General features: G+C 44.3%; 1 protein-coding gene across 6 annotated transcripts in view; it reads right to left on the bottom strand.

Moving 5' to 3' along the window:
- LOC106569453 (ephrin type-A receptor 3-like) overlaps positions 1-21,533 on the bottom strand; it is a 242,004-nt gene extending 220,471 nt beyond the window's left edge. For 2 of the 6 annotated variants that reach the window (XM_045694303.1, XM_045694304.1), the window contains exon 1: positions 21,207-21,533. In XM_045694303.1, the coding sequence (XP_045550259.1) occupies positions 21,207-21,315 (109 nt within the window). In that variant the 5' untranslated portion in view covers positions 21,316-21,533. The remainder of the gene's footprint in view (positions 1-21,206) is intronic. The other 4 variants (XM_045694299.1, XM_045694300.1, XM_045694301.1 and 1 more) reach the window with 2 other exon arrangements.
- Between the last annotated feature and the right edge of the window lie 5,140 nt (positions 21,534-26,673).

The following is a 26,673-nucleotide window of genomic DNA, read 5'->3' as shown; positions in this document are numbered from 1 at the left end:
CTTCTTTAAGGGACAAAAAAAAACGAAAGCAGGATGGGTGGGCATATAACAAGAATGTCTAGTAACCCGAAGGTTGCGTGTTCGAATATCATCACGGACAACTTTCCTACAATTGACTACTTTTTAGTTACTTTGTAACTAAACTCAGCAAAAAAAGAAACGTCCTCTCAATGTCAACTGCGTTTATTTTCAGCAAACTTAACATGTGTAAATATTTGTATGAACATAACAAGATTCAACAACTGAGACAAACTGAACAAGTTCCACAGACATGTGACTAACAGAAATTGAATAATGTGTCCCTGAACAAAGGGGGGGGTCAAAATCAAAAGTCAGTCAGTATCTGGTGTGGCCACCAGCTGCATTAACCTGTTAGGGCTAGGGGGCAGTATTTGCACGGCTGGATAAAAAAAATGTACCCGATTTAATCTGGTTACTAATCCTACCCAGTAACTAGAATATGCATATACTTATTATATATGGATAGAAAACACTCTAAAGTTTCTAAAACTGTTTGAATGGTGTCTGTGAGTATAACAGAACTCATTTGGCAGGCAAAACCCTGAGACATTTTCTGACAGGAAGTGGATACCTGATGTGTTGTATTACCTTTAAACCTATCCCATTGAAAAACACAGGGGCTGAGGAATATTTTGGCACTTCCTATTGCTTCCACTAGATGTCACCAGCCTTTACAAAGTGTTTTGAGTCTTCTGGAGGGAGATCTGACCGAACAAGAGCCATGGAACGATGATGGCCCATTAGACACCTGGCGCGCGAGTTCATGTTGGGTACCCTCATTCCAATACGTTATAAAAGAGAATGCATTCGTCCACCTTGAATATTATTCATGTTCTGGTTAAAAAAGGCCCTAATGATTTATGCTATACAACGTTTGAACGAACGTAAATATATTTTTTCCCCTCGTTCATGACGAGAAGTCCGGCTGGCTTAGATCATGTGCTAACAAGACGGAGATTTTTGGACATAAATGATGAGCTTTTTTGAACAAAACTACATTCGTTATGGACCTGTGATACCTGGAAGTGACATCTGATGAAGAGAATCAAAGGTAATGGATTATTTACATAGTATTTTCGATTTTAGATCTCCCCAACATGACGTCTAGTCTGTATCGCAACGCGTATTTTTCTGGGCGCAGTGCTCAGATTATTGCAAAGTGTGATTTCCCAGTAAGGTTATTTTTAAATCTGGCAAGTTGATTGCGTTCAAGAGATGTAAATCTATAATTCTTTAAATGACAATATAATATTTTACCAATGTTTTCTAAGTTTAATTATTTAATTTGTGGTGTTGACTTGACTGCCGGTTATTGGAGGGAAACGATTTCCTCAACATCAATGCCATAGTAAAACGCTGTTTTTGGATATAAATATGAACTTGATAGAACTAAAAATGCATGCATTGTCTAACATAATGTCCTAGGAGTGTCATCTGATGGAGATTGTAAAAGGTTAGTGCATCATTTTAGCTGGTTTTATGGTTTTGGTGACCCTGTCTTTGAATTGACAAAACATTACACACAACTCTAGTAAATGTACTGTCGTAACATACTCTAAATTTATGCTTTCGCCGTAAAACCTTTTTGAAATCGTAAAACGTGGTTAGATTAAGGAGATGTTTATCTTTCAAAGGGTGTAAAATAGTTGTATGTTTTAAAAATTTGAATTTTGACATTTATTTGGCTTCAAATTTGCCGCTCTTGAAATGCACCTGCTGTTGATGGAGTGCACCACGGGTGGGACGCTAGCGTCCCACCTAGCCCATAGAGGTTAAGTACTGCAGTGCATCTCCTCCTCATGGACTGCACCAGATTTGCCAGTTCTTGCTGTGAGATGTTACCCCACTCTTCCACCAAGGCACCAGCAAGTGCCTGAACATTTCTGGGGGGAATGGCCCTAGCCCTCACCCTCCGATCCAACAGGTCCCAGACGTGCTCAATGGGATTGAGATCCGGGCTCTTCGCTGGCCATGGCAGAACACTGACATTCCTGTCTTGCAACAAATCACACACAGAACGAGCAGTATGGCTGGTGGCATTGTCATGCTGGAGGGTCATGCCAGGATGAGCCTGCAGGAAGGGTACCACATGAGGGAAGAGGATGTTTTCCCTGTAACGCATAGTGTTGAGATTGCCTGCAATGACAAGCTCAGTCCGATGATGCTGTGACACACCACCCCAGACCATGACGGACCCTCCACCTCCAAATCGATCCTGCTCCAGAGTACAGGCCTTGGTGTAGCGCTCATTCCTTCCATGATAAACGCGAATCCGACCATCACCCCTGGTGAGACAAAACCACGACTCGTCAGTGAAGAGCACTTTTTGCCAGTCCTGTCTCGTCCAGCGATGGTGGGTTTGTGCTCATAGGCGACGTTGTTGCCGGTGATGTCTGATGAGGACTTGCCTTACAACAGGCCTACAAGCCCTCAGTCCAGAATCTCTCAGCCAGTCTGAGCACTGATGGAGGGATTGTGAGTTCCTGGTGTAACTCGGGCAGTTGTTGTTGCCATCCTGTACCTGTCCCGCAGGTGTGATGTTCGGATGTACCGAACCTGTGCAGGTGTTGTTACATGTGGTCTGCCACTGCGAGGACAATCATCTGTCCGTCCTGTCTCCCTGTAGCGCTCTCTTAGGCGTCTCACAGTACGGACATTGCAATTTATTGCCCTAGCCACATCTGCAGTCCTCATGCCTCCTTGCAGCATGCCTATGGCATGTTCACGCAGATGAGCACGTATCTTTCTTTTGGTATTTTACAGAGTCAGTAGAAAGGCCTCTTTAGTGTCCTAAGTTTTCATACCTGTGACCTTAATTGCCTACCGTCTGTAAGCTGTTAGTGTCTTAACAACCATTCCACAGGTGCATGTTCATTAATTGTTTGTGGTTCATTGAATAAGCATGGGAAACAGTGTTTAAACCCTTTACAATGAAGATCTGTGAAGTTATTTGGATTTTTACGAATTATCTTTGAAAGACAGGGTCCTGAAAAGGGACGTTTCTTTTTTTTGCTGTGTTTACTTAGCATGTAAAGTAACCCTTCCCCTAACTTTATCCCTTTAACCTAACTCTTAATCTTAACGTTAACCTTAACCCTAACCTTAACCCCTAGCCTAGCTAACATTAGCCACCTAGCTAACATTAGTGTTTGCCATCTAGCTAATGTTAGCCACAACAAATTGGAATTTGTAACATATCATACGTATTGCAAATTCGTAACATATTGTACGAATTGCAATTTGTAACATATCAAACTATTTGTAATTCGTAACATATCATGCAAATTGTAATTCGTAACATATCATACAAAATAGATGATGAACATCCACAAATGAATACATAACAAACGTAACATATCATTCTAATTTGAGCATACCGGATTTTCATTTACTATGTTATGTCTACACCTGAGTCCAGGTTGCTACATCAGATACCACATAGCAGAGACTGCTCACACACACACATACACACACACACACACACACACACACACACACACACACACACACACACACACACACACACACACACACACACACACACACACACACACACACACACACACACACACACACACACACGGTGGTCTCATCTCACAGACCTTCCATTCCTTTCTCTTGTTAAACGAGTGAAAGCACAGTTGAACAGGGGAAAGTGTTGTCAGGGTAACACATTGAGAAGGGAGGGAAGAGTGAAGAAAGAGAGGAGAGAAGGAAGGAGGGATTGAGGAGGGCTGCAGAGCTTTGAACATTAGGATCTAACTTGCGTCATGATGGGGCTCCTCTCATCTTCTCCTCTCTTCTCTTCTCTAGCGTACCCAAACCAGTGTAAAGGATGCAATATTGCGAGCTACAGTAATGCAAACTTCTTTTGGACAAAGTGCCCTCTGTCTATTTGATGCGTAGCGGGTGTTTTTCTCCCAAATTAAATATTTCTCAAAAACAGTCACCCACAGGGTTGATATTGTGTAGTAAGTGTCTCTATGTCCCTTAGCTCTCCTAGAGATGTCAGTCACTGTAGTAATTTAGTCCACCATCTTGTTCGGATCCTTGCCTCTCCTCTTCTCTTCTCTTTAGCATGTAGTGGCAGCATACAGTGACTTCTAAACAAGCATACAGTGACTTCTAAACAACTTCTAAACAAGACTGCTAATACAGCTAATTAGCCTACTCATCCACCTGACACAAACAGAGAGGAATGCCTGCTGGCTATGGACATCCAACCCTCCAACTCTTCCAAGTCAAGGTAAACTTTTGGTTTTAGGCCAGGCTCACGGTCAGCATTCCAATTCATCCTAAAAGTGTTCGATGGGGTTGAGGTCAGGGCTCTGTGCATGCCAGTCAAGTTCTTCCACACCGATCTCGACCATCCATTTCTGTATGGACCTCACTTTGTACATGAGGCAGTGTCATGATGAAACAAGAAAGGGCCTTCCCAAAACTGCACAGAACATCTAGAATGTCATTGTATGATGTAGCTTTAAGATTTCTCTTTACTGGAACTAAGGGGCCTAGCCCGAACCATGAAAAACAGCCCCAGACCATTATTTATCCTACACCAAAATGTACAGTTGGCACTATGCATTCAGGTATGTAGCGTTCTCCTGGCATCCACCAAACCCAGATTCTCCATCGGACTGCCAGTTAGTGAAGCGTGATTCACCCCTCCAGAGAATGCATTTCCACTGCTCCGGAGTCCAATGGCGGCAAGCTTTACACCACTCACTCCAGCCGACACTTGGCATTGCACATGGTGATCTTAGCCTTGTGTGCGGCTGCTCGGCCATGGAAATCCATTTCCTGACACACCTGACGAACAGTTCTTGTTCTGACGCTGCTTCCAGAGACAGTTTGGAACTTGGTAGTGAGTGTTGCAACTGCGCTACTCATTTCAGCACTCAGTGGTCCCGTTCTCTGAGCTTGTGTGGCCTACCACTTCACGGCTGAGACGTTGTTGCTCCTAGATGTTTCCACTTCACAATAACAGCACTTACAGTTGTCCGGGGCAGCTCTAGCAGGGCATACATTTGACGAACTGACTTGTTGGAAAGGTGGCATCCTATGACGGTGCCACATTGAAAGTCACTGAATTCTTCAGTAAGGCCATTCTAATGCCAATGTTTGTCTAACCTGCCCGTTAGACTGAGGCCGATACCCGGATGTGAGGCTAACAGTGACCTTGAATTCGGGGCCACAGTCCGAGACGATGTCCTCCGGAAGGCCATAATGTTGGAAGACCTGCTGGAAGAGTGCCTCAGCAACCTGGAGAGCAGTGGGAAGACCAGGAAGAGGGATTAATCGACATGACTTGGAGAATCTATCGAGTACCTTCCGAAACCATCAGAAGGGAGAAGATCAGTAACAAAGTCAATGGATAGATGGGACAAAGGTTGTTGAGGCACAGGAAGCGGCAGGCACTTCCCTGCTGGAGCATTCTGGGGTGACTTGGTTTAAGCACACACGGAACAGGAGTTGACATACCGCGTAACATCCTGCACCAAGGTGGGCCACCAGCATGGGATCTGTGTGTTTAGCAAGGGGGCGGAGGTGAAACACCCCTTGAGGAGATGAAATGCCTCGTCCGCTGCTGGAGACCAAACCAACCTATGAGTCCCATCCTTGAGGAGGGGGATAAGAGGGGCACCGACGGTGCTGAAGTTAAAAGGTAAAAGTTGGCAAACCCCAAAAACCGTTGTAACCCCTTGATGGTGGTTGGGACTGGCCATGACCTTACTGCATCTACCTTCTTGACCTCCATCCTCAGTCCCTGAGGGCTGATTTGGTAGCCCAAGAAGGAGACAGCCCTCTGGTGGAATTGGCACTTCTCCGCCTTGACGAACAGGTGGTTAGCCAAGAGGCATTCCAGGATTGCTCGAAAGTGAGTGATGTGATCCTCAAGGTTGGTTGAGAAGATCAGGATGTCATCGATGTACACAATCACCTGACATCCAAGCATGTCCCTGAACATCTCTCACCTCGAGGAGTTGCAATGATCATGAGAACGGTGAGGAATCAGCCCAGAACTACACGGGAGGATCTTCTCAATGATCTCAAGGCAGATGGGACCATAGTCACCAAGAAAACAATTGGTAACACACTACGCCGTGAAGGACTGAAATCCTGCAGCGCCCGCAAGGTCCCCCTGCTCAAGAATACATAGACATGCCCGTCTGAAGTTTGCCAATGAACATCTGAATGACTCAGAGGACAACTGGTGAAAGTGTTGTGGTCAGATGAGACCAAAATGGAGCTCTTTGACATCAACTCAACTCGCCGTGTTTGGAGGAGGAGGAATGCTGCCTATGACCCCAAGAACTCCATCTCCACCGTCAAACATGGAGGTGGAAACATTATGCTTTGGGGGTGTTTTTCTGCTAAGGGGACAGGACAACTTCACCGCATCAAAGGGACGATGGACGGGGCCATGTACCGTCAAATCTTGGGTGAGAGCCTCCTTCCTCAGCCAGGGCATTGAAAATGGGTCGGGTATTCCAGCATGACAATGACCCAAAACACACGGCCAAGGCAACAAAGGAGTGGCTCAAGAAGAAGCACATTAAGGTCCTGGAGTGGCCTAGCCAGTCTCCAGACCTTAATCGCATAGAACATCTGTGGAGGGAGCTGAAGGTTCGAGTTGCCAAACATCCGCCTCAAAACCTTAATGACTTGGAGAAGATCTGCAAAGAGGAGTGGGACAAAATCCCTCCTGAGATGTATGCAAACCTGGTGGCCAACTACAAGAAACGTCTGACCTCTGTGATTGCCAACAAGGGTTTTGCCACCAAGTACTAAGTCATGTTTTGCAGAGGGGTCAAATACTTATTTCCCTCATTAAAATGTAAATCATTTTATAACATTTTTGACATGCGTTTTTCTGGATTTTTTGTTGTTATTCTCTCTCACTGTTCAAATAAACATACTATTCAAATTATAGACTGATCATTTCTTTGTAAGTGGGCAAACGTACAAAATCAGCAGGGGATCAAATACTTTTTTCCCCCACTGTAAAGGGGAGAAAATGATGAAGGTAATGGAGTCCAGGTGTGAATCATAATGATTCACAGGTATGCGTAATGATGAGTGCCAGGTGTGCGTAATGATGAATCCCAGGACCGGTGGTTAGTACTCCTGTGACGTCGTATGCCGGAGGGGAGGAGCAGGCACAGACGTGACACTCCAATTTGTCTCTGGACCTGTGCACCTACATTATAAACATTAATTTGTAAGCTTGGTTGTAGCAGCCTCATGATGGGTAAAGGGAAAATTAGTATAATGTAGTAGCCTAAACCTATCGATGTTACACTGAGCTGGTTGAATGGAATATAAATGACAGTCATCCAATATGCTCTAATAGAAGTAAGGCCAAGCTCGGCCAAGCTCATTAAAAAAAACACATCGTCCTCCCTAATCTTAAACGGCACCGACCGCCACTGATGCACACATACAGTACAAAGACAAAATGCCGGCACAAACACACAATCTGACGCACAGACACATTCACAAAGTAAAGACATAGAAATAGAACTGTTCTTTCTTCAAAGAGATAATAGATTTAATACATTCTTATAGCAATGTTTTTACAGTGTGCATGTGTGTGTCAGACTATCTATGGGGAACAAGCACTCACATTCTCTCAGACGGAACGTCTGGAAAACCAACAGAGCGCAGAGACAGGTCAAGACAGACCCCAACGGAACCCTGATACACACACACACACACACACACACACACACACACACACACACACACACACACACACACACACACACACACACACACACACACAAACTGTCTCAGAGCTATCACACAGAAAGTGGTCACAGGAAGGTAAATTGGGCAAGAATAGTGAGTTGTGAACAGGCGGACGGCTACACAGTGGGAGGGGAGGACGAATGTGTCAAATAGGAGATAGTGGGAAAGAGACAGATCTGAACACCTATGGAGAATCCCAATTTACAGTTTTTCTCCATTGGTTTGGCTCATTTCTTGAAACAGAAATTACATTCTCAAAACTCTAAGATCATTTGGCAAAACAGTCTTACAGTTCAGCACAACACTATAGCTCACTTGCAAAAGCTCGTATCTCTCCTAAAACTGTTCACTCATGCTTCAAAACTAAATTCCTTTCCCATATAAAGAGTCAGTGCCACGAAAATGGCAAAGATCCTTCTCAATTGCTTTGGCTCATTTCTTGAAACAGACCGGACGTTCTCAACACTCTTGGTGCTTTAACCAAAACTAAATTTCCTTCTCATTTAAACAGTCAGTGCCCCCAAAATGCTTCGTCCCTTTGGCATTGTGTATGCACTGCAAGTCAAAATGTTTAGATGTTTTGTCACTATGGCAGAGGACCATTGAAATATCCCTCATGTCCACCTTTCAGTCTTAGCCCAGTCCTTCATTGACAATGGTTACTGTACTGTTTTTTTGTCCAGCTAACAGAATACAATTGTGTATAAAACTGAAAAAAAGAAATAGGATTTTAGGGTAAGAGTAGCATCCAAGGTTTGACATCACACATTGCACTCATACTGCCAAGGAAATTGTAACCATTATCATTCACACACATAAAGTAACTTCCATACATCAGAGTAAAAAGAAAATGTATACAGCATAATATACTGTAATATAAACACACAAACAAAAAACAATGAAAATGATATGCAGCCTACAGTGCTGTAAATAAAGCTGGAGTTTCACAACTAACAGTTCTTCACTGGTCGCTGTCCTCACCCTCCCTCTCCTGGCCACCATCCTCACCCTCCTGGCCATCCACACGCTGCTGTCTGTCTGGCCACAGATTCTCGTCCACATCACAGCGTATATTCTCCCTTGCGATGCAACGAGGGAAGAAACGGCATGCATGTCGCAACCATCCTCTACACTGATCTCCTGTAATATCCTCACACGCAGCGTCCATTGCATGGAGCAGGGACCTCTGATCTTGAGCCCGATGCTCATACACTCTCCACCTCCAAGCGGAGAAATAGTCCTCAATAGGATTGAGAAAAGGAGAGTAAGGTGGTAGGAACACCATGACCATCTAGTGAACCAGGCCCTGATGAGCGGGCCACGGTGGAAATTCACATTGTCCCATACAATGACATATTGTGGTAGGTGAGGCCCTACGAGACCTCTCTCATTTTCAGGGATCAAATCAAAATGAAGGCGGTCCAAGAAGATGAGGAGCTTCTGTGTATTGTATGGGCCAAGACTGGGGATGTGAGTGGCCACACCATTCTCAGATATGGCAGCACACATAGTTATATTGCCCCCTCGCTGGCCTGGGACATCCGCCGTGGCCCGGTGGCCAATAATATTACGGCCACGTCTTCGGCCCTTGGCCAGGTTGAAGCCAGCTTCATCCACATACACGAGGATGTGATGGGTCTCGTTTCCTTCCAATGCCATTATTCTCTACAATAGCGTAAAAAAAAGAAAACATCAAATCAGTCATACAGAAGAGTCATACACTACAGTTACAGACAATTACATAGGAATGTTCTATGTTCTCCACTAAGTTCAATATATTGCTGGCCACTACTCCAGTGGTTCCAAACCTGGGGTACATGTACCCCTATGCAGAGGTCCTACAGGGGGTATTTGACAGAAAGGGGAGGGGGGAAATCATCAATGACTAGACTTACTGAAATGTTACAGTAAAACCCACAGTATTAGATAGATGTACATGGGAGGCACTAATTGCAGCTCTTTGACCCCTTTTCTTATTGTATGTTATATTCTTCAAAATAAGGATTATAATGATAATTGCATCATACAGTAAGCTGCAGTTTTTAGGCGAAATGTTGAAGTCAGATAAATCAAATACTTCCATACCTGGATTACCTGGATACACAAATCAGGTAAAGTGGGTACTGAAGCCAAAAAAGTTTGGGTACCACTGCTTAATTGTAAAAAGGTTATAATGATGGACAACCAGTAACTGACTTACATGTACATACTGGTATCGCAGCTCTTTCACTCTATCAGAGTTCCTCTCAAATGGTACCCTGTAAATTTGCTTCATTGTCATCTGATGCTTCTTCAATATCCGGTCTATTGTGGAGTTGCTTATAGAGTTGACATTTTGGAATATGGCATTGTCTTGTAGGATTGCAGTGCGGATCTGTCTCAATATGATGGCATTATTTGCCATCACCATGTTACAGATCTCTTGTTCTTGTTGTTCATTGAGAAGTTTTCCTCTGCCACCCGTGCAAGGTTGTCGTCCAATCCTAGATATAGAAGTCAAAGGACAACACTCCATTCGCAATGTATACCTTATGTATTCCTTACAGAATGAGTTACCTATGTAATTGTATTGTTGTTTTACTTACAGTAACTTTACCACAATTCTAATGCATCACTGCACAGTGACTGGAATACTACTGTAAACTGTATCATCAATACTGTAGAAAATAAACTATTCCATAGTTTATTTTCTCCAATGTTTTTCTTGTCATTTTTAGTATCATAACATCCCATTGAGGTAAGATATTACTGTAGGCCTATCACACACACACACACACACACACACACACACACACACACACACACACACACACACACACACACACACACACACTAAATGAATAGGTAAATGTCTAAATAAATATATTTCTTGCTCTATGCACAGTGTCCTGTCCTATACAACATATAATTCCATCATTGACTGACTACATACCTGTTTTCCCTGCGAAAGGTTTGGATGATGGAGGAGACTGTTGAGCGAGGCACATTAGGCTGCACTCGGCGACCTGCCTCCGCCATTGTGAGGCCATGGTTGATGACATGGTCTATAATTGTGGCCCGAATTTCATCCGGGACAGCATGGTGTCTTCGTGCTCCTCGGCCTCTTCCCCCTATTCCACCACCACGCACCCTTACTCCTCCTCCTCTTCTTCTTCCTCTTCCTCTTCCTCGAGCAGGCAGTTGCCCTTGTTCATTTACTTGGCCAGGTGCCTCCATGTTCAGAAATTGTACTGGTCCTGCATGGTCAAGCTCTTTACATACATGTTTGGCAGCATTCACAGTCATGGACAGCACCTGTCAGGTAACTAAACATACTGTTTGATTGGTCATCTGAGATGTGTGAAACTCCTCCTTCGTTAGTCAAGTTCTAGTTTCACCTGACTGTCAATTGCTGTAATAAATTTATCAAATGTTCCAAGGGATTCATATATGGTATTCATGGTATTATGTTCTTGACTAATTTTGACAATTGAACAGACTATTGTGCATGTGATGACTTATACAATGAAATGACGCTGACACGTTTTGGAGCGAACAACCATTAGACTGAGAATCAACAATCAGTTTAGATCGATAAGATCTATTCACTTGGAAATTGTGCTAAATGTAGGATACATGTACTTAATCATTTGCAAAGATGTACTGAGACATTGAGACATGTACTTAGACATTTGCAATTTGATGAAATGAATGAGAAATTCAATTCTGTTGTGAACAATTGCCAAGTGGTTTGGAGGTTTGTCCATGTAGTTTTGAGAATGTAATTTCTGTTTCAAGAAATGAGCCAAACCAATGGAGAAAAACTGTAAACAAGGACAGGTTGTCACCACTTCACATACTGATTGACTGACTGACTGACTGACTGACTGACTGACTGACTGACTGACTGACTGACTGACTGACTGACTGCCTGACTGACTGACCGACTGGCTGGCCAACTGAGTGGCTGACTGACCAACTGACCGACTGACTGACTAACAGACTGACCGACTAACAGACTGACCGACTGGCTGACCAACTGACTGACTGACTGGCTGGCTGACAGACCAACTGACTGACTAACTGACTGACTGACTGGCTGGCTGGCTGACCAACTGACTGACTGACCGGCTGACTGACCAACTGACTGGCTGACTGATTGATTGACTGGCTGGCTGACTAGCTGCTCTAATGGCATAGCCACAGTCACAGACATGAATACCTTGAACTCATAATGAGCATGACTACCGGTTGAGAAAGGGAAGGGGGAGGAGAGGGAAGGAGAGAGTGAGAGAAGGAAGAGAAAAGGGAGAGAAAGAAGAGAGAACAGGAGAGAGAAAGAGATTCAAAGATGTTTAAGGGGTAAAAGAACGAGAGAGAGCCTGAGAGAGAAAGAAAGAAAGAAAGAAAGAAAGAAAGAAAGAAAGAAAGAAAGAAAGAAAGAAAGAAAGAAAGAAAGAAAGAAAGAAAGAAAGAAAGAAAGAAAGAAAGAAAGAAAGAAAGAGCAGGTGAAAGGGTAACCATTGATGAAAAGGAGAGTGGGTGAAGAGGAGAGGGCATTGGCAATAAAAGCCTGAGCCTAAAAACCCATAGAAGCCAAACCAAATTAGTCCCACGGTGTTGGTTTACAGTCCCACTACTACTGCCATTCAGACCCACAGCATTGGGCACCCTTCACACTACACACCACTGGAGGAAAGAAGAGAAAAAGGGTGGGGGGAGGCAGGGAGGGAGGAAAGTAGGCATCAAACAGGCCACTTCAATTAAGATAAATAAAAGGCCAGCAATGAAGAAAGGGGCAAATGGAGAGAGGAGGGAGGAATAGAAGTGGAGCAAAGAGAGTGCTAGAAAGACTGGGAGAGAAGAAAAGTGTGGGAGGAAGAGGTGGACAAAGGAAAATAGAGGAGAAGAAGAGGGATATGGGGGTGGGAATTGAAGATGAGTGTGTTTGAACTGGTCATTCAAAGTCCGGGTAGCCATTTGATCAACTGTTCGGCAGTCTTATGGCTTTAAGGATCGGACCCTTTCTTTCAATTTTCGCCGAAAATGATATACCCAAATCTAACTGCCTGTAGCTCAGGACCTGAAGCAAGGATATACATATTGTGGAAATGTGAAAATAATGTAGGAGAATATAACACATTAGATCTCGTAAAAGATAATACATAGAAAAAAAACATGCATTTTTTTAATACATTTTTTTCATCATATTTGAAATGCAAGAGAAAGGCCACAATGTATTATTCCAGCTTAGGTGCAATTTAGATTTTGATGGCAGCGGTTTATGTGCAAAGTTTTAGACTGATCCAATGAACCATTGTATTTCTGTTCAAAATGTTGTACCAAGTCTGCCCAAATGTGCCTAATTAGTTTATTAATACAATTTCAAGTTCATAACTGTGCACTCACCTCAAACAATAGCATGCTATTATTTCACTGTAATTTAAGCTTTTTGCCCATATCAGATATGTCAATGTCCTGGGAAATGTTCTTGTTAATTACAACACCGATCCCGTAGAGGTTCAGGCTTTCATAGACTTGGCACTCTGGTACCACTTGCCGTGCGGTAGCAGAGAGAACAGTCTATGACTCGGGTGGCTGGAGTCTGTGACCATTTTTAGGGCCTTCCTCTGACACCGCCTGGTATAGATGTCCAGGATGGCAGGAAGCTTGGCCCCAGTGGTGTACTGGGTCATACTCATTACCCTCTGTAGCACCTTGCGGTCGGAAGCCAAACAGTTGCCGTACCAGATGGTGATGCAACCAGTCATAATGCACTAGATAGTGCAGCTGTAAAACCTTTTGGAGGATCTGAGGACCCATGCCAATACTTTTCAGTCTCCTGAAGGGGAATAGACATTGTCGTGCACTCTTCACAACTGTCTTGGTGTGTTTTGACCATGATAGTTTGTTGGTGATGTGGACACCAAGGAACTTGAAGCTCTCGACCTGCTCCACGACAGTCCTGTGAATGGGGGCATGCCCTCCCTTCCCTGTAGTCCACGATCAGCTCCTTTGTCTTGATCACGTCGAGGGAGAGGTTGTTGTAATGGCATCACACTGCCAGGTCTCTGACCTCCTCCCTATAAGCTGTCTCATCGTTGTCGGTGATCAGGCCTACCATCGTCGTGTCGTCGGCAAACTTAATGACGGTGTTGGAGTCATGCTTGACCACAAGGTCATGGGTGAACAGGGAGTACAGGAAGGGACTAAGCATGCACCCCTGAGGGGCGCTCGTGTTGGGGGTCAGTGTGGCAGATGTGTTGCAGCCTACCCTCACCACCTGGGGGTGGCCCGTCAGGAAGTCCAGGGAGGTGTTTAGTCCCAGGGTCCTTAGCTTAGTGATGAGCTTTGAGGGCACTATGGTGTTGAACACTGAGCTGAAGTCAATGAACAGCAGTATAACGTATGGGTTAATTTTGTCCAGTTGGGAAAGGGCAGTGTGGAGTGCAATAAAGATTGCGTCATCTGTGGATCTGTTCGGGCGGTATGTGAATTGGAGTTGGTCTAGGGTTTCTGGGATGACGGTGTGACCAGCCTTTCAAAGCCCTTCATAACTACAGATATGAGTGCTACGGATCAGTAGTCATTTAGGCAGGTTATCTTGGCGTTCTTGGGCACAGGGACTAAGGTGGACTGCTTGAAACATGTAGGTATTACAGACTTGGTCAGGGACAGGTTGAAAATGTCTGTGAAGACACTTGCCAGTTGGTCAGCGTATGCTCTGAGTACACATCCTGGTAATCTGTCTTGCCCTGCAGCCTTCTGAATTTTGACCTGTTTAAAGGTCTTACTCATATCGGCCACGGAAAGCGTGATCACATAGTTGTCCGAAACAGTTTGTGCTCTCATGCATGCTAATATGTTGCTTGCCTCAGAGCGAGCATAGCAGTCATTTAGCTTGTCTGGTAGGCGTGTGTCACTAGGCGGCTTGTGGCTGGGCTTCCCTTTGTATTCCGTAATAGTTTGCAAGCCCTGCCACATCCGACGAGCGTCAGAGCTGGTGTAGTAGGATAACATTTTAAACCTGTCTTGACGCTTTGCCTGTTTGATGGTTCATCGGAGGACATAGCAGGATTTCTTATAAGCGTTAGGGTTAGAGTCTCGGCCCTGAAAGCGGCAGCTCTTAGCATTTGCGTCATCTGACCACTTCCGTATTGAGCGAGTCACTGGTACTTCCTCCTTTAGTTTTTGCTTGTAAGCAGGAATCAGGACGATAGAATTATGGTCAGATTTGCCAAATGGAGGGCGGGGGAGAGCTTTGTACGCATCTCTGTGTGTGGAGTAAAGTTGGTCTACAGCTTTTTTCCTCTGGTTGCACATGTGAGATGCTGGTAGAAATTAGGTAAAACACATTTAAGTTTTACTGCATTAAAGTCCCCGGCCATTAGGAGTGCCACCTCTGGATGAGCATTTTCTTGTTTGCTTATGGCCTTATACAGCTCGTTTAGTGCGGTCTTAGCGCCAGCATCGGTTTGTGGTGGTAAATAGACAGCTATGAAAAATATAGATGAAAACACTCTTGGTAAATAGTATGGTCTACAGCTTATCATGAGGTACGCTACATCAGGCGAGAAAAAACACAATACTTTTTTATATTAGATTTCACGCACCAGCTGTTACTGACAAATAGACTCAGACCACCACCCCTCGTCTTACCGGATGTCGGTGTTCTGTCTTGTCGATGCACAGAAAACCCAGCCAACTGTATATTATCCATTTTGTCGTTCAGCCACGACTCGGTGAAACATAAGATATTACAATTATGTCCAGTTGGTTGGATAGTCTTGAATGGAGCTCATCCAATTTATTCTCCAATGATTGCACGTTGGCCAATAGGACATATGGTAGAGGCGGGTTACCCACTCGCCAACAAATTCTGACAAGGCTCCCGGATCTGCCTCCCCTCAATCGAGTGTCTCCTCTTCATGAGAACGACGGGAATTTGGGCCTGGTCCGGGAGCAGCACTATATCCTTCACATCATCTTCGTCCAGTTCGAGGTGAGTAATCGCTGTTCTGATATCCAGAAGCTCTTTGTGGTCATAAGAAACGGTAGCAGAAATATTATGTTCAAAATAAGTTACAAACAATGCAGAAAAACCCCAACAAATTAACACAATTGGTTAGGAGCCCGTAAAACGGTAGCCATCCCCTCCGGCACCATTCTTATCACTTGCCATGGCAAGCAAGTTAGGAGATCAATGGAAGATGGAATTAAAATGATGGCATTAAAAATTAAATGAGAAGGACAGGCTACAAAAACAAAGAACCAACAGGTAGGCTGCTACTTAACACTTTGAATAGAGTTGTTGTTGTAACTGCAGCCTATGTAGCCTCAATTAGCCAGCCCAGCTAGGTAGCTAACTAGCTATGTTAACTAGCTAGCTTCTCTAACTAGCTAGTCAAAACAGGTACTATGTAATCCGATTAGGTGATAAATAACCTAGCTTTGGCAGCTAGAAGTCAGTAACTAGTTCGAGTCAACTTGGTTGCTGCTGTCTCTCTCTCTCTCCTCATCGCCCCACTCAGCCACATACAGTCACAAACACACAGCATGGTCCCTCCCCCGCCTGCTACTAGCGCCTTCATTCCTCTCTCCTTCAGTGTGTGCAATAACAGCTTCAGTGAATAACATCTAAAAAAAACCTGCTGCTTCCCTCACTTGGATTGGATCAGACTGGATCTGGACAGGCCCGTGTCTATACGGGGCCGGATCTGGTTGTCATCGGGTCCGTTCGGACTGGGTCTCTAAAAAAATATATTTATCTGGGTAGGGTCCAGGGAGGAAAGCCCCGGGTCCATTTCGAAATGGGTCAAACTTTTTGCCCTCGAGAAGACCTCTAGTGAGATGGGTGTAAGACAGACAGAGGGGTGAGAGGGTGTACCAGACGAGGGAAATGGAGCAAAACGTCTAACGGTCAGGCCAGGGAAGCTCTGTGTGTGTGTGTGTGTGTGTGTGTGTGTGTGTGTGTGTGTGTGTGTGTGTGTGTGTGTGTGTGTGTGTGTGTGTGTGTGTGTGTGTGTGTGTGTGTGTGTGAGAGAGAGACCTGTAAGCTCTATGTGGCTACATATCATTACAGCAGCCTTCCTGTAGCTCAAGGCTCCTATTAAACTGTAACACAGCTAATAGAGGGGCAGGTCAATTGCAGTGGAGAGAGAGGAGGGAGAGAGAGAGAGAGATGGAAAGAGAGACAGAGTGAGAGAATGGGGGAAAGAGGGAAAATTAGTTGAGAGAGAAAGAAGAGAGGTATGGTAAAAATGAATGGGAGAGAGAGCTGGGAGAGATGGGGGAATGAAAGAGAGGAAGACATGGAAGAAGAAGATAGGGAATGAGGGTAGAATGAAGAAGATAAAGACAGAGAAAAAGGAAGAGAGAAGATCAATGTCCTCATCTGTCCAAGGGCACGGTTGTTACAAGGGAGACCTGCCGATAACTACAACTATTACAGATTAAAGCAATTAAACCACAGACGACCTCTGCCCTCATGAATACGGTTTCCCAGGAACCTGAGGCGTGTGCGTGTGTGTACAAGTGTTTGTTTTACATATGCTTGCATCGGCACTAATAAGCATACTGGTGATTGCTTGTGGGAATGTGCGTGTGTGTGTGCATGTGCGTGTTCATGTGTGTTTGTGTGTGTCTGGGGGGTATCATTTAAAACCAGTGAAGCACACCAAGCAGACTTGGAGTTCAAGCTAACAGAACTAACCCACTAATCTATGTAGTGCAGGCCATTTTCGTGCATGGTCAAAGTTCAAATCATCCTGGTGCACATTCTGCTGGTGTTAAATGAAATATACAAACAGCATAACTAAGCATAATTCACGGCATGCTTCGTTAACACGTGGGTCATATTCATTGTAGCATACCATAGAAATATTTTGGGCAACAGAAAATGAAAACAAGCATTTCTCATTGGACAAGTTCAGGTAGTCCCTCCCTGTTTGCTTCTGTTTGGTTCCTACTGAATTTGACACTGAAATCATAGTCACCAGGGCCATGTTCAGCAGCTAAACGTTGTTGAATGCTGCAGACAGAAACGCCATGAACAGAGACAATGTGATTTCTTATTGCACATGTCAGAGAGGCATGTTTGTTCTACATAGTATATTTCTATGTGAATTTTTCCAAAACGTTGTGTACTGCTCAACCGGCCCATGGAGCGCCCTGTGTGAGTCTCCCCTCAGGGCTGGGAGTGACAGTGAGTTGAAGCACCATCTGCTGTTTGACATGGTCACTACACCTGCCTCTTTCTTTTTCTCTTTCTCTTTCTCTCTTTTTCTCTCTCTCAATTCAATTTCAATTTAAGGGGCTTTATTGGCAATGTGAAACATATGTTTACATTGCCAAAGCGAGTGAAATAGATAATAAACAAAAGTGAAATAAACAATAAAAAATGAACAGTAAACATTATACACAGTTCCAAAAGAATAAAGACATTTCAAATGTCATATTATGTCTAGGGAAAAGGGAAAGGGGGATACCTAGGCAGTTGTACAACTGAATGCATTCAACTGAAATTCATCTTCTGCATTTAACCCAACCCCTCTGAATCAGAGAGGTGCGGGGGCCTGCCATAATTGACATCACCGTCTTCGGGCGCCCGGGGAACAGTAGGTTAACTGCCTTGCTCATGGGCAGAATGACATATTTTTACCTTGTCAGCTCGGGGATTCGATCCAGCAACCTTTCGGTTACTGGCCCAAAGCTCTAGTGTTGTAATGATGTGCAAATAGTTAAAGAACAAAAGGTAAAATAAATAAACATAAATATATGTCGGTCTCTCTCTCACTCTCACTGTAGTGGCCTGGAGGATTTCCCCTCAGTCCAACTCAAACCACTAATCACATGTCATCATATTCATATTCACCTCTATTAGCCTCAGCAGGGGCTTACAATAACACAAACACATATTCAGAACTACACACACACACAGAGCAATTGCTCAGGGAGCAATCACAGCACGAGAGCCAAGAATGATAGAGAGAGAAAAATAACAAGGGTGAGTGAGAAAAAGGGAACGATGGGGGGGGAGAGAGAGAGAGAGAGAGAGAGAGACAGCGAGAGTTTTATTTGCCGCAAGGAAAGACAAAGCAGAGAGTACGTTGGCTCTGAAAACAGGCTTCATTGGATTATACTGCCTACAGAAAGCACACACACACACACACACACCTGTGTGTACTTGGAGTTGCAAATTAGACGACTAGTCGGAGGATGAGAGGGAAACAGCAGGATACTGACATCAACGGAGTGTCAGTGTTGCTTCACCTACGGCCTATGACCTGCCTTCTCCCTTTAGTCTTGGAATCATCAAGATAATACAGGACAGAACAACACACACACACACACACACACACACACACACACACATTTTATCTAAATCAGGGGTGGGAAATTCCAGTCCTCGAGGGCCTGATTGGTGTCACAGTTTTGCCCCAGCCCCAGCTAACACACCTGACTCCAATAATCACACAATCATGATCTTCAGTTTCCAATGCAATTTGATTAATCAGCTGTGTTTGCTAGGGATGGAGAAAGTGTGACACCAATCAGGCCCTCGAGAACTGGAGGTGACCACCCCTGATCTAAATCAGCACTGGTTTCCTTCACTTCCAGTAGGTTTCATCATGCGTAGAAGTCATTTGATAAATTTTTAAACACTGTGTTGTCTTTTCTCATGCTGTGTCTGTTGTTTCCGGTGCCTGCTGCCTTCCTATCCCCTGAGTGGGACTTTACAGTATGAACTACACAGTGTGTGTGTGTGTGTGTGTGTGTGTGTGTGTGTGTGTGTGTGTGTGTGTGTGTGTGTGTGTGTGTGTGTGTGTGTGTGTGTGTGTGTGTGTGTGTGTGTGTGTGTGTGTGTGTGTGTGTGACATACAATCAAAGACAGAACACCACACAACGGATGTTCTCTTTCACTTCACTGCAACAACACTGTTCAACCAACAAGCTCTCACAGCAGAATTAGACTTTCATCCGCATTATGGGTTAAGTTTAGGCACTCATTCCAAATGGTTACGTTAAGGGTTGAGGTTTGGGATAGGGTTATAACCTTAAATAAAAAACCTGTGTGCACGACTGGGATCGAACATGCATTCTGTTCCAGAGTCATGAGATTCATGGGATTACACACACACAGGGTTAACATTTGGGATAGGGTTAAAACCAAAAATACATATGAAAGCGGCTGACACAAGAGGCATCACTGGCCATCAGGGTGGATAAGGACACGTGTGTGTGTGTGTGTGTGTGTGTGTGTGTGTGTGTGTGTGTGTGTGTGTGTGTGTGTGTGTGTGTGTGTGTGTGTGTGTGTGTGTGTGTGTGTGTGTGTGTGTGTGTGTGTGCATGTGTGTGAGAGAGAGAGTGAGAGCGCAAGAGAGAGAAAGAGAGAGAGAGAGAGAGAGAAAGAGAGAGAGAGAGGGAGGAGAGATGAGCTTGTCAATAGGACGTATAGCTCCGCACGTCCAATACGAAAGCTTTGTTCAAACACATTACGGGGTAACGACTGCTCCAGCCACAGACACGCCACTAAACGGGAGAAAGGAAGGCTCGGGAAGTGCTTCGAAACTCAGAACTTTCACAAACATTAATTCACTACGAATATTAGTCAGATTATGTCATAACACAGTTGTAAGAAAGTATCAAGAAACTGGACAGTCAATTCATAACTGATTAGTAATAACTGCACACATAACGCATGAACATCATTACATGATCAAACCACAGAGTGATCAAATATGTCTCAAAGACAGTGCTTATAGAATTTCACCCATATGACAATCTCTTCAAACCCTGTGCTTGCGTATCTAGCTTTAATGTAGTTAGGAGGGAAGTAGTTACTCAGCAAATGGTCCGCTCTAATTTTGAGCTGAGTAGGCATATCAATGTTAATACAATAACGAAGAGAGAGGCCCAGCAGCAATGTGTGACAAATCTATAGTAATTGCTAGCTTAGTCCTGATTTGAAACACTGCTGTAGCCTAGACCAGTAGCCCTTACTTGAAAATAATGTGCCATCATTATTAGGCCTAATATCAGTATTATTAATATCAAACCCATACAAGTTGAATGTGTCTTAAAGGTCAAATGTGTATCCAACCATTGCCCAATACAAGAAAAGCTTGTGAAGTTAAATCATGTCTCCTGCGCATACCATGTTGCCTCCACATATATCTCCACAACATTGCCTCGATGCTATACATCATTTAATGTCGTGTTCCATGAAGGATCTACAGTTTCCCATGCTTCTACACCGCTTTCCGTGCCCTAGCTGACCTTATGCATGATTCATACCGACCACACCGTCAGAGCACTTAACGAAGCGACTCTATACGGTTACGTCCACGGTGGACTAACCGGGGCTCCCGCCTTCCACCTTCTGTACACCGCAACAACCCCCGCGGTTCAAATCACCGAGTCAAAACCTAAACAATCGTTAACCACTCTCTTACCTTCATTCTCCGGGTAATTCCGTAAGCCTTTACATGGCGCAAACGCGTGAAAAAGAAAGGGGGAGAAAATAAAAAGGGATGGATAGATCCAAGGGAAGACTCGTGCCATTTTTCAGGCTGCGCCTTGCGCTCGCTGCATCCCTGTTTCGTGTAGAGTTGGTGAGCGAGCCCTCGTGAATGAGCGGAGTAGAGGAAAGAAGGAAAAGAGAGAGAAAGCGAGAGAGAGAGAGAGACAGAGAGAGAGAAGGGAAAGAGGAGGAGACGGGAAGGAGGGTCCAGCGTGAACCACGCGCTGTCAACCACAGGCGAGCCCTGAATTGGTGTCGGAGTGCGAGAACCCGCGCAGTCGTGACACACACACAAACTATTCAAAGGGCACACGCAGGACTGAGATCATCCATCACTGAATTTCGGACGTTTGGAGAGAGCATATCGAAGGAAAGCTCCAACTTGTGTAAAGATGACCATGACTCCTGTTTCTGAATCCAACTGAAAATGTATGGCTGAAAGTTAGTTATATGGGCCGATGGTTTTACCATGGAATATCTGGGACTAACAGCCCCTATATAGCCTTGGTGTCTTATGCTGTTAATTGGACTATTAACGCTTTTTTATGACCATTAGAGACTCGATGCATAGCCTAGGCTAGCAGTAGCGGTGCGTGGGTAAAATCACTGGAGAAGCCATATTACAACCTATGTGTCGTGATATATTGGCCTAAAGGCAGAGACAATAAGAAGACATTGTGGAATAATACATTCAACCACACCTTTGTTTTTTATCACTAAACCGGATAGCGACCTCTATCCAGTGAAGTCCAGCAATGCATATTGCATGAACAGTAATAGACAGTTACATGACCTACAGCATGGTCAAGCAAGTTCATGTTTCCGACATTTTCGGACCACTAGACAACTATTGATTTAGTACCACAGAGAGATACCGCAAGTCGCAAAGAAATCAGGATCTGCTTCCAATATTCCAGCATCAACATGATCAAATCACCTCTGCTTAGTCTAATACGGTGACAACTAAAAATATACCAAAAACAGTTTAGTCCAATCAACATAAGCTAAATATGATGTGGCTGGCCATGGTTCTGATGTCTGTGTGCATGTGTAGGTATGTGTGCATGTGTAGGTATGTGTGCTTGCACGTTGTGCAAGTAGAAAAAACATGTTCACTCATGCTACTTGTAGAGAAACACTAATTCCGTCCTCCTCTTTCATGTTGCTGAAACGGTCTATCACTCTGTCATACAGTACAGCTTTTATTTTTCTTTGTCCTAGGCTAACTGGCTAAAATACTTGCTTGCTAGCCTAACTTCCATTCATGGGCAATGTTAGCTAGTTAACATTAGCCTTCTACATCTAGCTACATATTAAACTTCCATCCTCGCAGGCCAGGGACACAACAATGTATGAATTAATGGTTGGTGCAGAATCGCCATTATAATCATTGGCCAGTACTGACAATTAAGTAAAACCGGAAGTCCAAATATCTATCTCCATCCATGGCTAGTTTAGGAAAGGGCCAATTTTAGCTAGCTGCTGCCATCGGAGGACAACAACACAACAAAATGCAACAATTCAAGCTGTTCTGTCAATGACATTCTCTCAATGGGATTTGATAGGAGTGACGCTAAAATCCAAGCTGGATTCGCTTGACACTTTTTTTGGTGCGCCAGGACCAGTCACAGTTAAGCTCAGTCAGTTTAGCTAAATGCTGATTTGCACATTTTTATATATTTTTTTATCAAGATAGGTCAAATGCTTGCTGGCTTCTCTTGCCTTCAATGCTACGGGTGGCAACAATGTCATTGTCGTACTTGTATAAACCAGACACCATCAGATAGATGCCCTACACATAGAGAGACAGGGGGGCGCGGTTTGGCTTGCTCAAATACTTTCTACTGTGAGATACATTCAGTCTCTTGCGAATTGAAGGTAAATTCTGAAACAGAGACACGGAAGATACATTATTTTCTGTGATTTTATATAAAACATATATATATTGGTACATTTTTGGGAACCCTGGCTTCCCTATACACACATGAATACATGCCACTGTAGGCTAGGCCTAATTACAGGGAAATGTGTCAGGCTCAACATTGTTGGTCTAACCTACATTATACCAATGACAGCTGCTACATCCTACAGCTCTCAGAAGAACGCAGTTTCATGGATTACAGATTCAAATCCAATGCTTATATGGAGATTTATTCTGGTTGGGATGCGTGCTGCACTGCGTTAAGACGTCAGTATGTGTGTGTATGTGACTGTCAGTATGTTTCTGGGTGTCTAAATGAATAAAACATGCTTTCTGCCTGTCATTAAATGTGTGTGTGGGAAGGGGTGAAAGTGCACGAGGTCAACCTCTCAATCTACTGCTTTTTAACGCACTAGACCAAAACAGCGTGGAGGTAATTCAGCACCATGGAGAGAGCATTTAACAGGACACATTTACCCCTCTCGCTTTGCTGCCCTTGGATGTGTGTGTTTGTTCTTTCTGTTTGGGTAAACCTACTGAATTGAAGTCAACCCCCCAGTGAAAGGCTGGGGGGTTGAACCCACTCCAATTCGCACACTACCCCAACAGATCCACTGATGACGCAATCTCTATTGCACTCCACACTGCTCTTTCCCACTTGGGCAAAAGGAACACCTACGTGAGAATACTGTTCATGGACTACAGCTCAGCGTTCAACACCATTGTGCCCTCCAAACTCATCAGTAAGCTAAGGACCCTGGGACTAAACACCTCCCTCTGCAACTGGATCCTGGACTTCCTGACGGGACGCCCACAGGTGGTGAGGGTTGGCAATAACACATCTGTCACGCTGATCCTCAACACGGGGCCCCTCAGGGGTACGTGCTTAGTCCCCTCTTGTATTTCCTGTTCACCGATGACTGCGTTGCCGTGCACGACTCCAACGCTATCATTAGGTTTGACGACATCGCGACGGTGGTAGGCCTGATCATAGATGACAATGAGACAGCCTGTAGGAAGGAGGTCAGAGACCTGGCAGTCTGGTTCCAGGACAACAACCTCATCCTCAATGTCAGCTAGACAAAGGAGCTGATCGTGGACTACAGAAAACAGAGGGCCGAGCACGCCCCCATTCACTTCAGCAGGGCTGTAGTGGAGCGGGTTTAGAGCTTCAAGTTCCTCGGTGTCCACAACACTAACGATCTATCATGGACCAAAAACACCAGCACAGTCATGAAGAGGACAGTCATGAAGAGGGCACGAAAACGCCTCTTCCCCCCTTCCCCATTGACAGCATCTTGACTGGCTGCATCACCGCTTGGCATGGCAATTACTTGGCATCCGACTGCAAGGTGCTACAGTGGGTAGTGCCTACGTCCCAGTACATCACTGGGGCCGAGCTCCCTGCCATCCAGGACCTCTATACCAGGCGGTGTCAGATGAAAGCCCTAAAAATTGTCAAAGACTCCAGCCACCCAAGTCATATAGTGGTTTCTCTGCAACCCCACGGCAAGTAGTACCAATGCACCAAGTCTGGAACCAACATGACCCTGAACAGCTTCGACCCCCAAGCCATAAGACTGCTCAATAGTTAATTAAATAGTTTTAACCAAATAGCTACCCAGACAATCTGCCTTGACCCTTTTTTGCGCTATCTTTTTTGACTCGTCATTTACACTGCTGATACTGTTTACTATCTGTCACTTTATTCCTTGTTATATATACAGTGCCTTTTAAAAGTATTCAGACCTCTTGACTTTTTACAAATTGTGTTACGTTACAGCCTTATTCTAAAATGGATTAAATAAATCCTCATCAATCTACATACAATACCCCATAATGACAAAGTGAAAACTGTTTAAAAATAATGTTTGCTAATTTATTAAAAATCAAAAACAGAAATACCTTATTTACATAAGTATTCAGCCCCTTTTCTATGAGACACGAAATTGAGCTCAGGTGCATCCTGTTTCCATTGATCATCCTTGAGATGTTTCTACAACTTCATTGGAGTCCACCAGTGGTAAATTCAATTGATTGGACATGATTCGGAAAGGCACACAAGGTCCCACAGTTGACAATGCATGTCAGAGCAAAAACCTTGCCATGAGGTCAAAGGCATTGTCCGTAGAGCTCCGAGACAGGATTGTGTCGAGGCACAGATCTGGGGAAGGGTACCAAAACAATTCTGCAGCATTGAAGGTCTCCAAGAACATAGTGGCTTTGATCGTTCTTAAATGGAAGAATTTTGGAACCACCAAGACTGTTCCTAGAGCTGGCCACCCGGCCAAACTGAGCAATCAGGGGAGAAGGGCCTTGGTCACGGAGGTGACCAAGAACGGGATGGTCACAATGACCGAGCTCTAGAGTTCCTCTGTGTCACACCCTGATCTGTTTCAGCTGTATTGTCCTTGTCTCCACCCCCCACCTGATGTCTCCCGTTTTTACCCCTTTAGTCCCTGTGTATTTATTCCTGCATTTTCTGTTTGTTTGTTGCACGTGTCTGCATCTGGGTCTCATCCTGAGTCATGATACTCTGTGGAGATTGGAGAACCTTCCAGAAAGACAACCATCTCTGCAGCACTCCACCAATCAGGCCTTTATGGTAGAATGGCCAGACGGAAGCCACTCCTTAGTAAAATGCACATGACAGCCGGCTTGGAGTTTGCCAAAAGGCACCAAAAGACTTTCAGACCATGAGAAACAAGATTCTCTGGTCTGATGAAACCAAGATGGAACTCTTTGGACTGAATGCCAAATGTCACACCTGGAGAAAACCTGGCACCGTCCCTATGGTCAAGCATGGTGGTGGCAGCAACAGGACAATGACCCTAAGCACACAGCCAAGACAACGCAGGAGTGGCTTCGGGACAAGGTTCTGAATGTCCTTGAGTGGTCCAGCCAGAGCCTAGACTTGAACCCGTTCTAACATCTCTGGAGAGACCTGAACATAGCTGTGCAACAACGCTCCCCATCCAACCTGAGAGAGCTTGAGAGGATCTGCAGAGAAGAATGGGAGAAACTCCCCAAATACAAGTGTGTCAAGCTTGTAGTGTCATACCCAAGAATACTCAAGGCTGTAATCACTGCCAAAGGGGCTTCAACAAAGTACTGAGTAAAGGGTCTGAATACTTATGTAAATGTGATATTTCAGTGCATTATTTGTAATAAATTTGCTAAATTTCTAAAAACCAGTTTTTGCTTTGTCATTATGGGTTATTGTGTGTAGATTGATGAGAAAAAAATGCAATTAATCAATTTAAGAATAAGCCTGTAACCTAAGAAAATGTCGAAAATGTGAAGAGGTCTGAATACTTTCCGAAGGCACTGTACATCTATCTACCTCAAATACTTCCTACCCCTGCACAGCCATGTTATCGTCACTCATTGTCTATCTATTATACAGAACTAAAATATAAATGCAACATGTAAAGTGTTGGTCCCATGTTTCATGAGCTGAAATAAAAGATCCCAGAAA

This window comes from Salmo salar, chromosome ssa14 (genome assembly GCF_905237065.1).
Source record: "Salmo salar chromosome ssa14, Ssal_v3.1, whole genome shotgun sequence".
NCBI classification, from domain to species: domain Eukaryota; kingdom Metazoa; phylum Chordata; class Actinopteri; order Salmoniformes; family Salmonidae; genus Salmo; species Salmo salar.
Note: the sequence above shows the minus strand (reverse complement) of the source record. Positions and strands in the feature narration are given on the sequence as shown.